At 33.0% G+C, this 18,208-nt stretch overlaps 1 protein-coding gene and 2 long non-coding RNA genes across 9 annotated transcripts in view; 1 reads left to right on the forward strand and 2 right to left on the reverse strand.

Annotated features, from left to right (window-relative positions):
• Positions 1-4,089, forward strand: part of LOC148609134 (uncharacterized) — a 26,719-nt gene extending 22,630 nt beyond the window's left edge. For 2 of the 5 annotated variants that reach the window (XR_015914471.1, XR_015914470.1), the window contains one exon: positions 3,886-4,088. This is a non-coding gene — a long non-coding RNA (uncharacterized LOC148609134). Of the gene's footprint in view, positions 1-3,885 lie in introns of all 5 variants that reach the window. The other 3 variants (XR_015914473.1, XR_015914474.1, XR_015914472.1) reach the window with 3 other exon arrangements.
• Positions 1-10,971, reverse strand: part of LOC148609135 (uncharacterized) — a 13,024-nt gene extending 2,053 nt beyond the window's left edge. The window contains exons 1-6 of one of the 3 annotated variants that reach the window (XR_015914475.1): positions 10,565-10,971; positions 6,059-6,098; positions 5,379-5,457; positions 4,499-4,892; positions 3,868-3,952; positions 526-645 (exon numbers count right to left, since the gene is read on the reverse strand). This is a non-coding gene — a long non-coding RNA (uncharacterized LOC148609135). The remainder of the gene's footprint in view (positions 1-525; positions 646-3,867; positions 3,953-4,498; positions 4,893-5,378; positions 5,458-6,058; positions 6,099-10,564) is intronic. The other 2 variants (XR_015914476.1, XR_015914477.1) reach the window with 2 other exon arrangements.
• Positions 10,972-12,779: 1,808 nt separating this feature from the next.
• On the reverse strand, positions 12,780-17,648 carry LOC148609136 (uncharacterized). The gene is made up of 5 exons (XM_088541547.1): positions 17,493-17,648; positions 17,173-17,252; positions 16,508-16,592; positions 14,633-15,775; positions 12,780-12,846 (listed from the first exon to the last, which is right to left on the reverse strand). Coding segments are annotated over exons 1-5 (1,404 nt in total). The 5' UTR covers positions 17,587-17,648; the 3' UTR covers positions 12,780-12,844.
• Positions 17,649-18,208: the final 560 nt, after the last annotated feature.

The raw sequence follows: 18,208 nt of genomic DNA on the forward strand, positions 1-18,208 counted from the left end.
ATACTGAATATTCCTCCCTTTCATTTAGCTTTTTGTATTCAACAACTACGAAGTAGTTCATATATTTGGGAGGAAACTTGAGATAATGGATACTACAGACTGTGAAGTCAGCCTCATATCTTCATCTACACTTAGAAATCGATGGTAAAGGAAAACTAGAAAAATTGTTAGCATTAGTACTTTGTCTTATGACAATCCAAGAATTTCACCTGTAACATCATAATGCAAATGCCACCGTCAGTCACTCTTAATCAATACATCTAGCTCTGAATTGCTCATAAACTTAACCCCCTGTGAATTTTTCATTCCATTCCAATCAGTTATGTAGGAGGATAAGAGTTGGGAACATATCTGCATAGCAAAAGGAAGGAGGGAAGTACAGATTCAGACTAAAAATGAAAATCTGTTCATACAAACTATTTGACACAATATTCCTTGCAAACTTCCCGATTTTTAATCAGGGGTACATTTACTGATAAGTTTCTTTGTACTGATATCCTAACTTGTCAATAAAATCATACTTACTACCAAAGGTTTCCAAGAGGGAATTATGGCAGTTTTGTAGGATGGTGGACTGTGGAACAGGTCTTTTATCAATGAGTTTATGTTGGATGTTATCTTTAAAGCAACAACTTTAATTTTATTCTGAAAAAAAAAAAATAGAAAAATCATTCATTATCTTAGCTAATGTACTTATGTGCTGAAAATGCTTGCTTCTGACATGTCCATTACTTCAATGGTATTCATAATCAGACTTTCCAAGTATGAAACCTTCACAAAACATTTCATGATATATGTAACATGCAGACCCACATACATGTTTATGTAAACTATTATGAGAAAGCTCACAAATGGTACCCATCTTGAGTAAGACAAAACTTGAAATCCCTGTTTCAACAAAATTCCATAGCATTATCTATCCCTGTAAAGTTTCAATCAAATTCCATAGCTTATTCTTTCCCTGTAAAGTTTCAACAAAATTCCATAGCATAATCTATCCCTGTAAAGTTTCAACAAATTCCATATAATGGCTTTTGGGGGAGTATAGGCTGTAAAGTGGGAAACATGAAAGTTTGATTATCTCCCTTTGCAAGCTTTCAATGTAAGTTTTCTTGCTTTATGCACATCTACTTGCACCAGCTATATGTGTGTCACTGATATATTCCACGTCTAAAAACATCAAAATCTGTAAAAGCCTGAAAGTGAAAGCATAATATGCAATATTTCATTTAGTGGTTTCAGAGGAGTGCTGGCTAGAACATTATGATCACTATACCTTTATACTGCCAATCAGTAATTACATTTTTTCATGCACATATACATATGATGCCCAACCTTCCTATAAAGTTTCAACAAATTCCTTTGAGGAGTTTAGGAGGATATGTGGTGGTAAGGCTTCAATATGTGAAACCCTTAAGTTGGATTATCTCCTTTTTGAGCCACTTGACGCACATCTACATGTACATATGTGATGCTTTAACGTTAAATTCCTAAAAAATTTAAACAAAGACTTGGTCATCCCTTGTTTGAATGACAATCACTTGATTAGTAATTAGTATATATAACTTGACATTACACAGAAAGTTCTACCAAGTTAACTATACATACCAAATAAAGACATTTCATCAGGAAGTTAATCATATCACCTGTTGTAAGTCAGATTATCTCCCAGGTTCCACATTACATTTAGCTTAATGTCCAATACACACAAATATATCACTTCCATACCAATTAAATCATATATGAGATCCATCAAATCTATCTTAAGCCATTATATGGAATCTGATACTACTATACATGTACGAGGTCAACTTATCTTGTGTATAGATGCTTGCAAAGAAAGATTTAGTATAAAGATGTCTATTGTGTTTGCATTTAATGCCAAGATGATATTATTTCTAGAACTGGCTAACAATAAGTACTTCATGTACATGTGGTTGTGCAGGTTTCATATTTCATGAAATACTTTCTGCATATTTCATATCATGTGAGCCCTATCCTAAAAAGGAATGAAACACGAGGCTCCTAGGAGCCAGAATCGCTCACCTTGTTAAATTTTGTCTTTCAAGGGCAATATTATAAATTTTACATGGAGTTATCCAACAATTTTGACTCAAAAAGACTTTGGTAGGACTATAAGGATCATAAAATGTCATTTTTAACTTTTGAAGGGCAACAACTCTTACAAAGAGACATCTGACAACTTTGATCCCATGAAGACTTTTGTAGGCCTTATAATAAGGATCATTTCAGCAACTGAAAGAGTAATCAAGGGAATCAAGATTCTAGTGGTAATCAAAAGAATGTAATCCAGGGACAAAGACCAGACATGGAAAACAGACTAACACAATAAAGAACATGAAGTAAATAAAATAATACACGCAAAGTAACAAAAGTAAATGAGCAACTAGGACTCCACTAAAAACTGGGAGCATGGACCAGGTGCACCGGTAGGGTAAGCGTCCTCTGCTTTTCTAGAAACACCTGCCGAGTTGCTCATAAATAGTCGAGTCGGGGGTAGATGAAAGAGGAAAGGAAAACTATGACACATTGATCGAATCAGTTTTCATGGTGCAGAATTTAGCTAAACTTAACGGTTTTGGAGATTTAATATGCGAAAAACTACTACCCGACCCCTATGTTCTATTTTTTGTAATGGTGGCCGTGTTTTTCAATGGATCAAAATCTCCACATTAGCTCTATGCAGGATACCACAAGGAACATTCATACCAAGTATGGTTGCAAATGGTCAAGAAGTGTTAGAGAAGATTTTTGAAAGAAATGACATTTAAAATTGGAAAAAAAGTCAAAATAAGGCAATAACTCCAACATGGCTTAACAGATTAGAATGAAAATTTAACCTAAAACAGATCTTTTCATGCTGAACACTTCACTCTATCAGAATTAGGCTAAAACTTACGGCTTTGGTAATGCGAACTACTGCTCTCTGTCCCCTATGTTCTATTTTTAGTAAACGTGGCCATGTTTTAAACAGATCAAATATCCCCACACCAGTTCTATGCAGGATACCCCCAAGAAACATTCATACCAAGTTAGGTTCCAACTGGTCAAATAGCCAGAGAAGAAGAGTTTTGAAAAATTGTTAACCACAACAGACGATGATAACAACAACGGACGCCAAGTGATGGCAATAGTGATTGTTAAAAACAAGGCAATGTATGAAGAATTTTAGGTACATCCCATTTCAAGCTAAACTTGACAAAGTGAAGCCAAGTTGTGTAACGTAACCCATTTGGTTGCCACAGCTTCATACTTTACCCTGTGAGTAACATACTGATGATGTATACAGTCACAAGACTCAGTCTTGGCATGTGGCATACACCTTCACACATCATATAACTTCAGTAATTGTACAAGTTCAGCTTAAAATTAGCTATAGCCAAACTTCTCCATACATTAGCATTTATTTATCAATAACATAGAAATGTTTTTAGTAGTTACAATCAGATATGACAAATACAAATGTACATGTACATGTATGATATGAAATCTCACAGAACATTTCATAAAATATGTTACATGCACACCCTTCATATCTTTGAATTTTTTAGCAGCTAGGCTAAACAGAATAATACCATTAGCAGGTGTCCTACTTTGCAAGCACCTGTTGACAAGTACTATCAGGCTCCATGCATGCATATAAATATCAAGCTAAGCTATATGTGAAATTCCATATAGGTCAAGGACAAGCCTTAACTTGAATGAAAAAAGGAATGGTCCAGTTCTATTTCAAAACTGCAAGATTTCAATTTTTCACATCGGCTTAATGGTCTTGCCTAAATTAATATTTTGCAAAAGGGGGGGGAGGGGGGGGAATAGTGAAAAGTTAATTTTTCGTTAAATTACTGTTTTTCTTTTTTATAGTTTTCATTAAGTGATGATGATGGTCATGATGAACTGACAGACAGCAGTTAATACCACGTAACAACATCTGCAATCAAAAGATGAGAGTGTTATACTTTTAAAAGTCTTACAAGTCTGATGTTTGTCAACAAAATTCTTGAACAATTTCAAAGTACATTATTTCTTGATTAAGGTTTTTTTTGACACTGTCAATTAAAGAAACTTCAATCAAATATCAATTTTCCTTTATTTGTTACTAACATTAACCTCTATTTGTTTCTTCAATTTAATCCTTATTGTTTATTCAATGTATCTCTATTTGTTTCTTTAACACCTCCATGTGTTTACTTTTTCTCAGTTTACTTCTATTTGTCTTTTTCACAGTTTACTAGTGTTCTTTTTTTCAGTTTACCTATTTTTGGTTTTTTTTTTAAGTTAACCTCTATTTGATTCTTTATCCCAAAAAAATGTAGACAGAGAATAAAACAGTATACCCCTCTATCCTATAGAGTTAGGTTTAATCACAACAATGACTAATTGGTTGTTGGACCATTTAGTTACAATGTAAATTCATAAAGATAACTTGCCGTTAAAGTGCTTGCCTATTGTATGCTGAATGATAACAATAACCTACCTGTTTGCTTGCCCATTTAGGTCTGATGTTACCAGTAGTATCCAGTGTATTATTGTTATATTAAGAAGGGAGTTCATCCTTTTGTCCGTCTCTCTGTACCCATTTTATCAAAGCCTTTGATGCACCTTTTGCCTTCTGAATGACCTATCCATCCGTTTTTATGTAGTTTGGCTGCCTTCAGCTTCATCTGTTGAAATTTAATTTCTGTAATTATGTAATTTGACTGCCTTCATCTGTTGAAATTTAATTTCTAGAAGCTTCATATCCCTCTCATGTGCCTGTTGTCTAGCCTAAAACATTTCATATTCTGTAAGGATTTGTTTTGTTAGGAAAGCAGTCCTTGACTGTGGGAAAGTTGATTTTATATGGATTTTTCCCGAAGAAAGCTCACTTTCTGAAAAATCATAGAACACTGTTTGTTGATTTTAAGCCTTTTCTACAAAATGTATCTGAATTCAAAACTGTTCCAATTATATTATTTTGTTATCTGATATGCCTGTATAGTCAAGTCAATCAAGCAAAATTTTACCCTTAATCTAAACAAATTATAACATAATATATTTTAATTTTACTCTATGACCTTATGACCCAAATAATCACAGAAAAAAATTTAACAAAATTTAACAACCTGAAACTTCAAAATAAGTGTTTTAATTTTTCTATGACAATAGATATTTGAAAGGGGAGCTAACTTTGTTAAAGTGGCTGAAAAAATTCAGTTTGATACAAAATCATTATTGTGCCTTATCTGATAAATAAAATATAGCAATGGTAGAATTTTGAGCATTTATTAGTGGATAATCTACAACTTATGAAAAGAGTTTCACATCTTTTATAAAAAAACAACCTAGATATACAAAATGATTAACCATTTACTCACTTTTCAAGATAATGAAGTTCAAGAATGCCAATTACCAGTAATGATGATGTAAATATTCTACTTTTGTGGTTAAAAGACCCTATTAACAAAGGCAAAACTGAGAATAAATAGTTTGAAAATATAGACAATATCAATATAAAAAATCAGATGATAAAATAGCCGGAAAATAAGTATTTCTGTAATTAATAAATATCTAAAAATTTAGATACAACCATTATACTTCAAATGTGTTATTATCCTGGGCAGTATAATATGTGAAATAGTCAATAAGAAAAAAATCAATCATTGTACCATACTTCCCATTGATAATAGATAAAAATGGAACAAAAATCTGACCAAAAAAAAAATATTTTTATGGAGTTATCTTCTCTTTCCTATGTAAATCTTGAAATCCTTAACATGAGTTTTCAGCAACTTGGATTTATTTAGAGTTTTTCCTGTGTATATATGGGACAAAATTCTATCTGTTTTAATCAAAATATTTTCTGTTGCAATTTGTCATAGTTAAAAACTTATTTTGACCTGACTTAGTACACACATCCATGAACACATTGAATTATTTATAATATCAGTTTTCTTTTAAAAACTAATTTCTTCTTTACCAACATTTATGTTGATCTATATTTTAGTTACACTGCAGGAGTGCATGTAGACGCTCTAGAAAGCCTAATTCTACCTACCTGATTGCCTATCTCTCTGCCTCTAATAAATGCTTTAATTCTGAAAAATATACAAAAAAGTTTGATATAAACAATCCCAGGCAGTATATCAGTCAAGAGGTCACCAGAGCTTTCTTATTTTACAATGTATATATTACTAAATAAAACTTATTTATAATTAATTTATTATAAACAAGGATTTAAATACTCCACAAATTTCTATCAAACCTGTTTTCATACATTTGAAGTTAACATTGTGAGTTTAGAATATACTGTGTCATTTAATTAAATGCTTACTCACAGCACAATTCATCAAAATAAGCCTGCATATGAAATTTCAAATTATTCTCATGAAGTTTTATGCAACTGAAAGTTAATAAAGTAACAAAACATTACAACAAATAAAAGTTGATTGACTTTACCTAGAGATGGAAAGCTTACACAAAATACAAGCCATTTATATGAAGCTGCAAATTGAAATGCACCTTTATAATTGAATGTCCATTATATGGACAAATTAGGACTGGCCTTACAATGATAAATTTATGTTTACATGTAACAATTTCATAGATCTGGATATCAATTTTAAATTCAATGGATTTTCATCCAAGAAAATTTGAAATTTAAAAAAAAAAATAAAGGACAAGATAAATTGCTAATGACTAGAATTAAGAAGATCCTCAGAAATATCAATTATATTTGCAGCTGTGCTAAATAGCTTGCTTATGTTTAATTTTACATACATGTATATAACATCTACCGGTATTTATGATTAAAAAACATTTGCTTTGCCCAAGCACATAATTGTTAATATAACAAATGGTGTGGCATTGTTCAAATTTCATTGGTTATCAAGCCCATGTAATTCAAAGGATAATAAACAAACCTAAAGCTGTTTTTATTTATACCTATATTGATGCTATGTTTCTATCTTTTAATATATTGATATTATTTTCTGAAAACAAATACAGATACAACCCAATATCTTTGAGACTTGGGTGATCAGGAACTTAAATTAAGAACAGGCTTTCAAGTGACTTTTTGTAAAAAATAAGGGCTAAATTTAGGATTTTTTGGGGGCTTTTAACACAAAAATAAGGGATGACATTCTTTCTTTTTCAATTATAACACTAAAAGAAAAAACAAGTTACTTACCACTGGATAAAGACAACAATATAAAAGCTATTTACCAACCAAGAAGATTATGTTAGTGGCAATCAACAGTTGTATTCAGCATTCCAGTTCGACCATTAGAAGTTGAACTAGTATGGGTCCAAATAATGCTGTGACTGCTAATGACCACCAAAATGTCTTCTGAGGTGTTTATTTGATCATAATATTCATTTTCTGACAGTATACTAAGCTAGATTCCATTAATACAAACAATATAATGGGAAATTACTATTTCAAAATTTAAAAATTTGAAAAATAAGGAATTTCTCAACAAAAATAGAACTTTTTTAGGATTCTTCTGCTTATATTAGGGAAATTAGGGCTGCTTTTGAAAAATAAGGAAAATTAGGAAAAAAAGGGCCCGCTTGAAAGCCTGTAAATACAGTGGTAGAGTTAAACATGCCTGAACAAGACTGTGCATCAAAAAAACAGAAACTAAATGTCTCCTGTTGCCTTGGCAACCAATTTTGCCACTATAATTTCAAAGTGCTCCGATTTGAATGAAATTTGTTTTTAGGTGAAAATGACATACCCAAGCAGGATTTCGAAAACACAAAATGCAATATCATTTCAAAAATGCACTTTTTACTTATGTAATATATAATCAGCAGACTTTTTCTCACTCAATATCTTATGAATATATTGACTGGTGCATTCAATGACTGTCAATCTATTCACATGGGTTTATATATGACATATTTGTCTGAGGTCAATATATTAAAACTGTTCCATATATATATGTAACATACTGACCTCATTAAAAGTCCATAATTGATAATTATATAACATCTTCTACCTATCACATTGTATTAATTAATTACTCCCACAAAATTTAGCATATGTTAAATTTAATGCCTTAAGTATTAGTTGAAATCTGAAATATGTTAGTAGACATCACAACCTGAAAATTAACAGGTACTTTAATTTCTGTACCATATGACTGGAACCAATTAACAATTCTCGCAGTCTGTCAAGCACTTTTTGAGTAAAAAAATTATGAAATTAGGAAATAATTTTCTTAATCAGAAAGTTATCAGGAATTTTTCAACATAAAAAGTAATGTAATAATACATAATTCCATGAAAATGGCCACCTTCCACCCCACTACATGTAAGTAAAAGCTTTCTAGAAATGTAGCAATTTGAGAAGCAACACTTTGAAAGAAGTTAAAACACTTTGATTAAAATACTTAATAAAGGATATATAAAGTCACAATTTGAATGTAAAACAGCAACCCAATGAATACACAATATCATTCTTTGCAATATACATTCAGTTTTACTTGTACAACACTTTGAAATATGTAAATATTTCAACAAATTTTTTTTGAGGTGCAAAAGTTCAAAATCAGGAGTTAAAAGGAGTTTCACTGGAAAATTTAGGAAACAATCAGGAAGTGCTCAAATTTAGGAAAAATTAGGAGTAATTAAGAAAATCAGGAGTCCCTTGATAGCCTGTATTCATGTTCTACATTAGTAGAAAGCGCTGCGAAGTGGTGTGAGCTCTACCATTATTACGTGTACTTTCTACATTTCCCTTAAGGTTCCCCAATATACGAACGAAAAAAAGTCATGTCCCGGAAGTAACAAAAAGTGACTGTCCGTACGGAGAAAATTTATTATTTCCTTCAATCAAACAAATAAAAAAATACAGGTTAAGATTACGTTTCAGTAAAAATAAATTCATCTTTTCTGAGAGTTTTCAAGTCCTTTTCTAATTTGTTTTACTTATTTAAAGAAGTGAATGTTATGTTTATAAAAAAAACTTCGGGAAACACGTGGACGTACGTACGTGTATCTCCGCTGTTCCACTGCTGCTGTTGTCAAGAACCTAACCCGCCTCGGAAAAAAACATAACTCTGATAATAATATTAAAATCGAAGCATAGCTTTTCTAAGATAGGAAAGGCAATCATTTTCTTGTTTGGAATTTGCAGCTGTCGTCTGAATTTTGTTTACGTCACATGATATGTGTAAAATATTCCCACCATCTGTAAAGAACTGTAATATTTCTGGTATCTGTACAGATACTCCAGCAATGCTAGAGGTTGTCTGGCAAGCTACTTTCTGAATTGGTGCCATCCTAACCTCTAGCATCTGACATGTTGGAAGCCACCGCAAATGTGAATTAGCTTAACATTTGTTTTAAAATATTTTAAGTCTTTTATTTACGTAAAATCCTAAATATTTGTTACCTAGAATACATTTGTAATGAAGACAGTTGTCAAAATGACCAGCAATTTTGAATTAGGTCACTAATTTTACAGAATACAAAATATTTTTGACAAAACGAACTTAAAGTTGGTAAAGGCAATTCGTTGGTTAATTTGATATGTTCGTTTCGCAAATTTTAAAATTCGTAATTTTATCAACCGGAATTACGCACTCAAAAAGCTAAAAACCAAATATGAAGTTCAATTTAACTGCATTTACGAAGGATTTCCAGGACTGTTGGATTTTCTCATCAGGTAGGTCATATGTTTTTCTTCAGTTTAGTCACCTTCTACCGTATTATGGTAAAGAAATTGTATAAAACGTTTAAAATGGTAAATAGTTTACTTTAATTCCGCCAATTTCAAAGAACGGCGGAACGTGCGTTATGCAATATGGTGCTTGGAAGTAAGAGGTTGGGGTATGGAGGAACAGAATTCCAACCTCTTACATTGTAGGAGTACTGTACAGATTGATCTGACAGGACAAAACTGGATGTTGCTAGAGATGCCCTTAAGGATAAAAAATGTAAAGTAATGCGAAATACTATAAAGTTATTGACCATTTTGAGAGTGAGGGGAAAGTGGGGTAGGGGGTCAGAGTTTTGGGGAAAAAATTGTTAAAGTTATTCATTTATTGAAAAAAGACTCCCCATTAATTAAGAAGACAGATTTTCAAATAGAAATATTGATTTCGCTTGCTGGTTAAATATAAATAAAAATATTGCACTGGGTCGACCCCCCCTCTTTGTAATGTCCATCATTATTTTTACGAGTCTCGCACAGACGGTACATGTATGGTAAAGCCCACAGTGCCTGCTGATTTAGGCAATGCCTACCCCATATTAAGTTTCATATGACAGGGACTCTATATACACCCCCAGTCCCTGGTTACAGATTGATAGCAAGTTGCTACTCATAAGAATTATCAACTGAAACTTATCAAATTTGGTCTGGATTCGGAGGATATGGTAATTTAAACCACGTGAAGACAAAGGCGACAAGAAATACAAGAATCAAATACTATATGCAGTACCTCAAAGTGACATCCATTTTGTAAATACAATGACTGCTGCCATACGCCAATTTAAACCTTGTCTTTTTTCGTGAATACGTTAAATATTTTGATAATTTTATTTCTTATACCTTTTGATCGATGCTCCCATAGACCACCTAAACTCCTTGATACCATACTCTAATATTAGATAGTCAAGAGGGTCGTGGACATTTTGTCTTTTTACGGAGATAACATACCGGAAATTGCTTTCCGCGGATTGTTCGACTAGTTACATAGAGTAGTGCACCCAAATAATCTTTATGTACAATTTAATTTTTTTTCTTTGTATCTGTTATAGACATATCATTTTTTTTAAGCAGAGGCTTGTAGGACAATTATAGTTATTACTTAACAACAATTTTTTTTTCTTTGACGATTTGGATATTGGGTGTGTTTGATTTGGGGTTTGTACAGTCGAGTCGAAATACTTTCGCATTGCATGGTCTATCGTAATTTTTTTGTAACAAAAAAAATGAAAATTCATCGTTTTTAACCATTATTAGAAATTCTGGCGATAATTTGGCAATTTTTCGCAATTTTGTTCTCTCCCAAATTTAAATACATGAACATTCCATCACGGAGTTTAATATATTTAAAGCTGCAATAGCTGTCATTTTCGTAAGTGTTTGTTTCTTTTGAAATATACCTTAACTTTGAATGATGTCTACTAAATTGTACTTTTCTTGTACAATTTCATTGATATCAACAAATAAAATGCATTAAATACATGAAATAGGTGTCTATATATTTATTGTCTTGCAAGACAAAAATCGGCCTAGGTAAGTTCGTATGTATGTGATTTCAGGTGACCTTAATGCGCGCATGTGTTTTAAGAGTCCCTTCTTCATAACAAATCTGATTGCAAAGCGAAAGTGGTTATTCAACGGCAAGGAAGACCGACGGACTGAAGCAATAAAATAAAAAAGTTTAAATATAACGCATGGATCCTTTTGAAATTTACGTATTGTGATATAATGCGGCTCAAATGTGGCCATTATTTATTCGAAAACCAATCAAGATATGGATGAAATGAAATGAAAACAAGACACACGCTTACCTGTGTATCCGTTATTGTTATTTTTACCAAGGTTAAAGTATTTTTAATCCTGGTGAATGTCTTGTCGGCAATCTTCGGAAGTAATGGCGAAAAATAATTAGATCAGACCTATCGATCTTCTCTAATTTAAAAAAAAACGTTGTTTTCACAATATTCTGTAGGTATAATCGACATTAAGCTTCAATTGCATTACTACAGACTTATCACATTGAATCAGCAAAATTCAGTAGAATCAAAACTGAACAAATTTGACAGCTAATGCAGCTTTAACTCCTTGATACCATACTATATATGAATTTGGGCGGAGGGTCAAAATTGCGAGATTTGTGGCTCCCCGTTAATTATTCATTTTTTTATTTTGTAACTCCATTTTCTTAATTCTTGAGCGGGGGTAGGGGTGATGGGTTGCTGGGATTTTATGTTGAGGAAGACATTTTATTATATGAAAGCGTGAAAATAATTAATTTTACAAGGATTCATAAGGACATATTCTATGTTGTTGGATTTAATTTGATGTACCGGTGCGACATGTACACCAATTTCCTGTTTGACAATATATGTATAGTTCTGTTGACCATATGGTGTGATAACAATTTCCCATAGCTGAACATGATCATGAAGTGGGCGGGGTATCATTTTATTAGTATTGCGCACAGTTTTTCATATGTTCTAGTCTTTGTCCCATTCATAATTAAGAGAATGATGAACCCAACATATCTGATAATTCAGGAGCTTAGATTTTCTCTTTGGGGTAACAATTACTATAAAATCGTAAAAAGGTTATTTTTTCAGAATTGCAGAATTTCTTCTATATCACCCGTTATTGTCATTTTTTTTTTTAGAATATCGTAGTTTAAACAAACCTACATCACATTTAAATAGTGTCTCAGCTTTCAAATGTATTTAAGTAATAAATATTTGAACTTTTCTACGTCCAGTTAGGTGCAAAAAATTGCCACCCCAACACCTGAAAGAAATACCTCATAATTAACCAAAATGTTATTTTAAATGCTAACGCTCTAAACAACTTTTCAATCAACTGAAAGAAATATAGTATCTGAATGCTATTGTCACAGGAAAAATTCAATCTTAAACCGATATGGAAAATTTTGCCCCAACGAAAACACTTAATGGTTAATGTGAGGGGTCTTTTACATGCACAGGGCGTGACATTTCCCTGCACATGGGCTCTTGCAATTAACATTCCCTCAGACGGACATCAATTATAAAACAACATTATACATCAATGTGTTCAACAACATTTTTAATCGTTTGGTGTTCCCTTCGCCAGCAATCCAACTGCCAGAACCATTTCTGAAAATATTCAAAAAATATTGTTCCACATATTTCAAACACAAAATTCATATAAACCGTAAGAAATAACTATGCTGATTTTATATTTACATAATACAATCAGTGACTCGCACTGGATGTTGCACATTCCTCCTTGGATGTATCGTTTGATGAATGGGCCCTGGATAGAAAGCTGTTAACAAGTACAGTACATGTAATAGATTTTCTGTTAGCCGTCTCTTAGCTAATCGTAATGTTGAAAATAAAATTTTATGCAATTCTTTTTTATTTTGGCTAAGTATTAATATTTTGAAGGCAAACCTTGAAAGGATCTTGCTTTTGTTAATAATCATAATTGGTATGTATGATTTTAGTTACTTTATGTTCTTTGTTGTGTATGTCTGTTTTTCCATGTCTGGTCTTTGTCCCTGGATTACATTCTTTTGATTACCGCTATAACCTTAGTTCCCTTGATTATTCTTTATATAGTTGCATTTATAGACGTCCAATGGGTGTGGCTGGTATATATGAATTCTAGGGAATATAAATCAAAGAAATAAGGTATAGCTTTCCTTATCAATGATAAAAATTTCCTTGGTTATCGTTGGTATAATTTCTGTTTACGGCGAACAACACAGATCGGAATATTTTGGATAATTCCAAACATAATTCTTGCAGGTGTTAAAAGTCATTTTCGTCACATAGTCTTGAATTTCATCTAAGTACAGTAAACGATAACTCATCACCCTATTCAATGTCATTATTCAATTTCCTCGTGTGACGATATTATGAATGTGCCATCTACAACGAGGAAGAATGATGTACTAAAGGAACTTTACATTTTATTGATTAGGTTCACGGAAAAAGGCAAGAACGAGGTGTCTCCACTGATGACCTAGTATTAGGTCTGGGTCAATCCAATACGTAATAATTAGACTCCATTGGGCTGACCAATAAATGTATTCACTAAATGTAAGTACAATAAATTAAAAATTGTATGTATAAAGGGTGGTCAGTAGATCAGAAAAAAACGGAAGTCTACATTAAGAAAATCGAGTCAAATAAAGGAAAATAACTTTTAAATAAACATTAATTCCGCCAGTATAACCTAAGCTCGGGTAAATTGAGGAGGGCCCGTGTTTATTTGTTTCATATATATATTTACATTATTAACATAATTGCAAATTTATCTGTATTTCTTATCAAATGGATTCTTATTTTTCTGGCGAAATTCAACTACGAAGTTTAAAGAATAAACTGCAAAAGTACTACTGGAGCAAATTAACCTCGGCCCAAAAGGAGATCAACCCTAATTATGGGGTGCTAGGGTGGACTATTCTATCCTGCCTTTTCATTTTGAGAAAATACAGGTCGTGCTTTTTTTTTCGTATGTCCTGTCCTGCTTTTTCTGTCATTTCAATACTGCCTTTTTATTTCAAATTTCATCCTAGCCTCTCCCATCAAATAAACCAAATGGTTGCTCCCCTAGTCAATGCACCCTCCCATTATTTGATTCTAGTACCGATTCTGAATGAAAGATAGAAAGAATCTTTTAATTGAAGAACTTGATATGAATGGTGTTCGGCTTGGGCTTTTAAATTTAATAAAATTTTGTTCGGCTTCATCTGAAAATATACAAATACCAGATTTTTATTTTTTTCCAAGTGACCTGTTCGGGCAACTTCAAGTTTTCTATACGAATAGGGGTGCTTTTAACTACTCATGGCAATTCGGTTTTTCCCCTGAAGAAATCATTGAATTATTAATGATTCTTATATGTAAAACATAGATTAGTTGTAACACTTACATCCTCCTGGACTCGTAGCACTGCCTCCTGCACTCGTAGCACTGCCTCCTGCACTCGTAGCACTGCCTCCTGCACTTGTAGCACTGCTTTCACTGAACACATTATTATCATTCTGTTTTCTGCTGCTTCCAACAACGACGTTTGCGGATATGGTATCCTGTGCAACTTGCCCTGCAGATGAGCCGACTCCAAGACTTGCAGGGAACTGATGTGATGCGCTTCTTGTCCCATTAATGGATATCAAACTGGGTCCTGAATGTGGTTGGTAAATTATTTGTCCAGATTGCTGGCCGCCTACATGTAGATTTGGTTGTGCATTGCCACTACCAGACATTTGGCTGCTAGAGTTTATATTCAAATTTCCATCAACAATACTCAAATTAGCGCGTACAGATCCACTAAGTTTTCCATTTAGATTGATGTTAAAATTACCATTTCCACTTGGCCTAAGAGATCCTATTTGAGCTTGCCCACTTAGGCCACCAGAAACTTTTCCATTTTGATCGATGTTAACATTACCATTTACACTTGGACTGAGAGATCCTATTTGAGCTTGCCCACTGGCGCTACCAGAAACTTTTCCATTTTGATCGATGTTAACATTGCCACTTACACTTGGACCGAGAGATCCTATTTGAGCTTGCCCACTGGCGCTACCAGAAACTTTTCCATTTTGATCAATGTTTATCTGTCCTCCAACACTACCGACTGACCCAAGATTAGCACTAGCGTCTACACCAGTGTTAACATGACCATTTGCAACATCTACGTGGACTCCAGCGTGACCAAATTTACCAATACCAACACCAACTTCCCCACCACCACTGACCTTCTCCTTTTCATTTACATCTATATGACCACCGACTTCACCAACACCGAGAACATTAACTGAGGCCTCTCCGCCTCCACTGACCTTACCATGGTCAACATTTACAGATCCACCTACACTTCCAATACCTGGGACATCTACATTAGCTCCGACATTTACACCACCTTTTCCGGCGTTAACATTTAGTCCGCCCAATGGGGTATCGACCTTGACTCCGTGTGAGCCAACATCAACGCCACCAAGAGCAGTGTCAACACTCACTCCGTGTTTCCCTATATCAATGTTGAAAATATGGGGAATAAGGAATCTTTTGTCTGAAAGAAAAAAAAATCAGGCTTTATTTCTTAATTTATTATTTAAGTGACCGAGTTTCTCGGCCCTCCCCCTTCTTTATTAAAAAAAAATTTACCGGTTTCGGTTATCGTGGTGTTAAATAAAGTTGAACTATCCACGGCAGTTACTGATACAGAGAGAAAGTCTTCTCTATAATATATACTATCAATAATCGCCTGCATGCAGTGGATAGTAAACAAATATGTATATAAACTCGGTCCTGACCCAAGTATCTATGTGTTGTAAATGTTAATACGAGTATTTGTAGACATTAATCGGTATCGCAGTCTGAGGTCGCTTTGAGTTATGCACCGACCAATTAATTAGCGGGGGAGAGGGATATTTTTGAAGAAAAAAAATGTTCCGAATTTTGGAAAAAAGTTTTTTATTCTTTCTTTGAATGGTTCTATATTTCGCCCCATTATTTAAGGCAGATTTTCAGATATAAATATTGATAAACATAAAAAAAAGGTTGCACTTGCACGAAAATCAATTTCTTATTTGTTCAAATATTTAAAACCGTCATTTCAATTAAAAATCAATCTATTTAACATTATTTTGTGTTGTCAAACTATATGTATATTGAACAGGTGGATTTTTCCAACAAATGTATATGAAGCTGATTCACTATCGCTTTTTCGGGTAAATGCAATTCTTTAGAATAACTGTGAAAATGTTGTTTTTTTTTATAGATTTGACAGGTTCAAGATTACCCGTTCCCTTGACGTCTGTTTCTATAATACTTCCACAGTTTTTTCCATACTGCAGTGTTATACTATCTACCGGAAGATACAATATCTGTAAAATAAAAAAAAAGGAATGAAAAATCAGGCCCCAGAGCCACAAAACTGTAAAATTTACTTTAGTCTGAGAACATTCGTAACTGTTCGTAACATCAATTTCAAATACTTCTATTGGAGTTATCATGGAGTTATCATGGAGGTCAAGAATATTCTTAGACTTCAGTAATTTTCAACTTTTGTGGAGACAGGACCTGATAACTAGATAAAACATAATATGTTCTTGTGGGTTTACATGGTAAAATCATATTGTAATAATAGTTGTTTGCTTTATAATTTGGTAATGTCTTAATATGGACCTACATGTACTTACTTGTATTTTGATTCACAAAAAGCACCGATCATCCATTTATCATTATATAGAAGCTTACAACACAATACCGTGACTTCAAAAGGCACAAATTACCGAGAATCCACATGTACTTTAAGATCTAGCTACTTGTACAAAAAAAAATAAGAAAAACATGTATAATAATCATACAATTTCAAACAAGTGTGTTATTGAGTAGCTCTGTATCTATATAACAGATTATCAGCATTGGTCTTGTGAGATAGATGTTTGTTTTTAACTTCATTACCGACTCGTCCTTTAGTTGTGCTATGTAGACATTTTCATGGACTGTAAACCCATGGGTAGTAAAACACGGGGCATTTGAATCTACAAATATAAACCTTTGAGTAAGGGCATCTACTTTATATTATCGACTTGTTAAGAAATTAGACAAGTAATCCAGACTGCATTATTCTTATTATTGTCAACCGTATTTGTTAAAAGTGAAAAATCTTATTTGTTGAGAGTCGAAGTCTAACGAATTATCCCCTTTGTGTAAAAACAAATTTAAGACCAAGAATGTTTTATTCGCGAATAATGTCATAAAAACCACAATATTCTACTTACCTTTTCCCACAACACAGATACAAGGTCTGCCAAGCATATCAGCATTTACAGACCATGATATACTCAAGAAAAAGACTGCAAACTTGAGCTCCATGCTGAACTGGCGTTTCAGCAAATTTGTACAAGATAAGACTGAGATTTAGTGTCGAGATAAGGCAGACAAAAGTGTTATTTACCACACGACGATCAGTGAATATTAACTAGACAGTGTTTTATCTCATGTTTTGGTCGCCTGTTACATGTTTTAATTTGTTACTGCTCTATGAAGTGGCACGTAACCTTGACACTCAACAACACGCACAGCCTCGCTTCGTTAAAATTTGGAGTGGTTGAATCTTTTGATTCTTAGATTCTTTTTTTTTAAATTCTGTTATAAAAAATGTTGACATACATCGTAACGCATTTATTATTTAAAAAGACATTTTTTTTCTAACAATGAACTATATAAGTACATTCTCGGTACATTCCCCGTAAAAATGATAATTCGATTACTACGTATATGAAATATTGCGCCATTGAATTCGTAATTTACAGTGTGAAAACACACAAAAAACAAATCTTTCAAATAACTCAATTTTCGGAAAATGACATTGTTTACAAACACTTTTGACTCATGTTTCAAGCAGAGCCCAAATACTACAAAAGTTCCAACCATGGACTGGCATTTCAAACTGTTGAAACTGCACAAAACTCCTTACAAATACAGATTTCTTTCT

The sequence above is a fragment of the Perna viridis genome, chromosome 8 (assembly GCF_037379345.1).
Source record: "Perna viridis isolate PV_CMFRI_1.1 ecotype Kerala chromosome 8, ASM3737934v1, whole genome shotgun sequence".
NCBI lineage: Eukaryota > Metazoa > Mollusca > Bivalvia > Mytilida > Mytilidae > Perna > Perna viridis.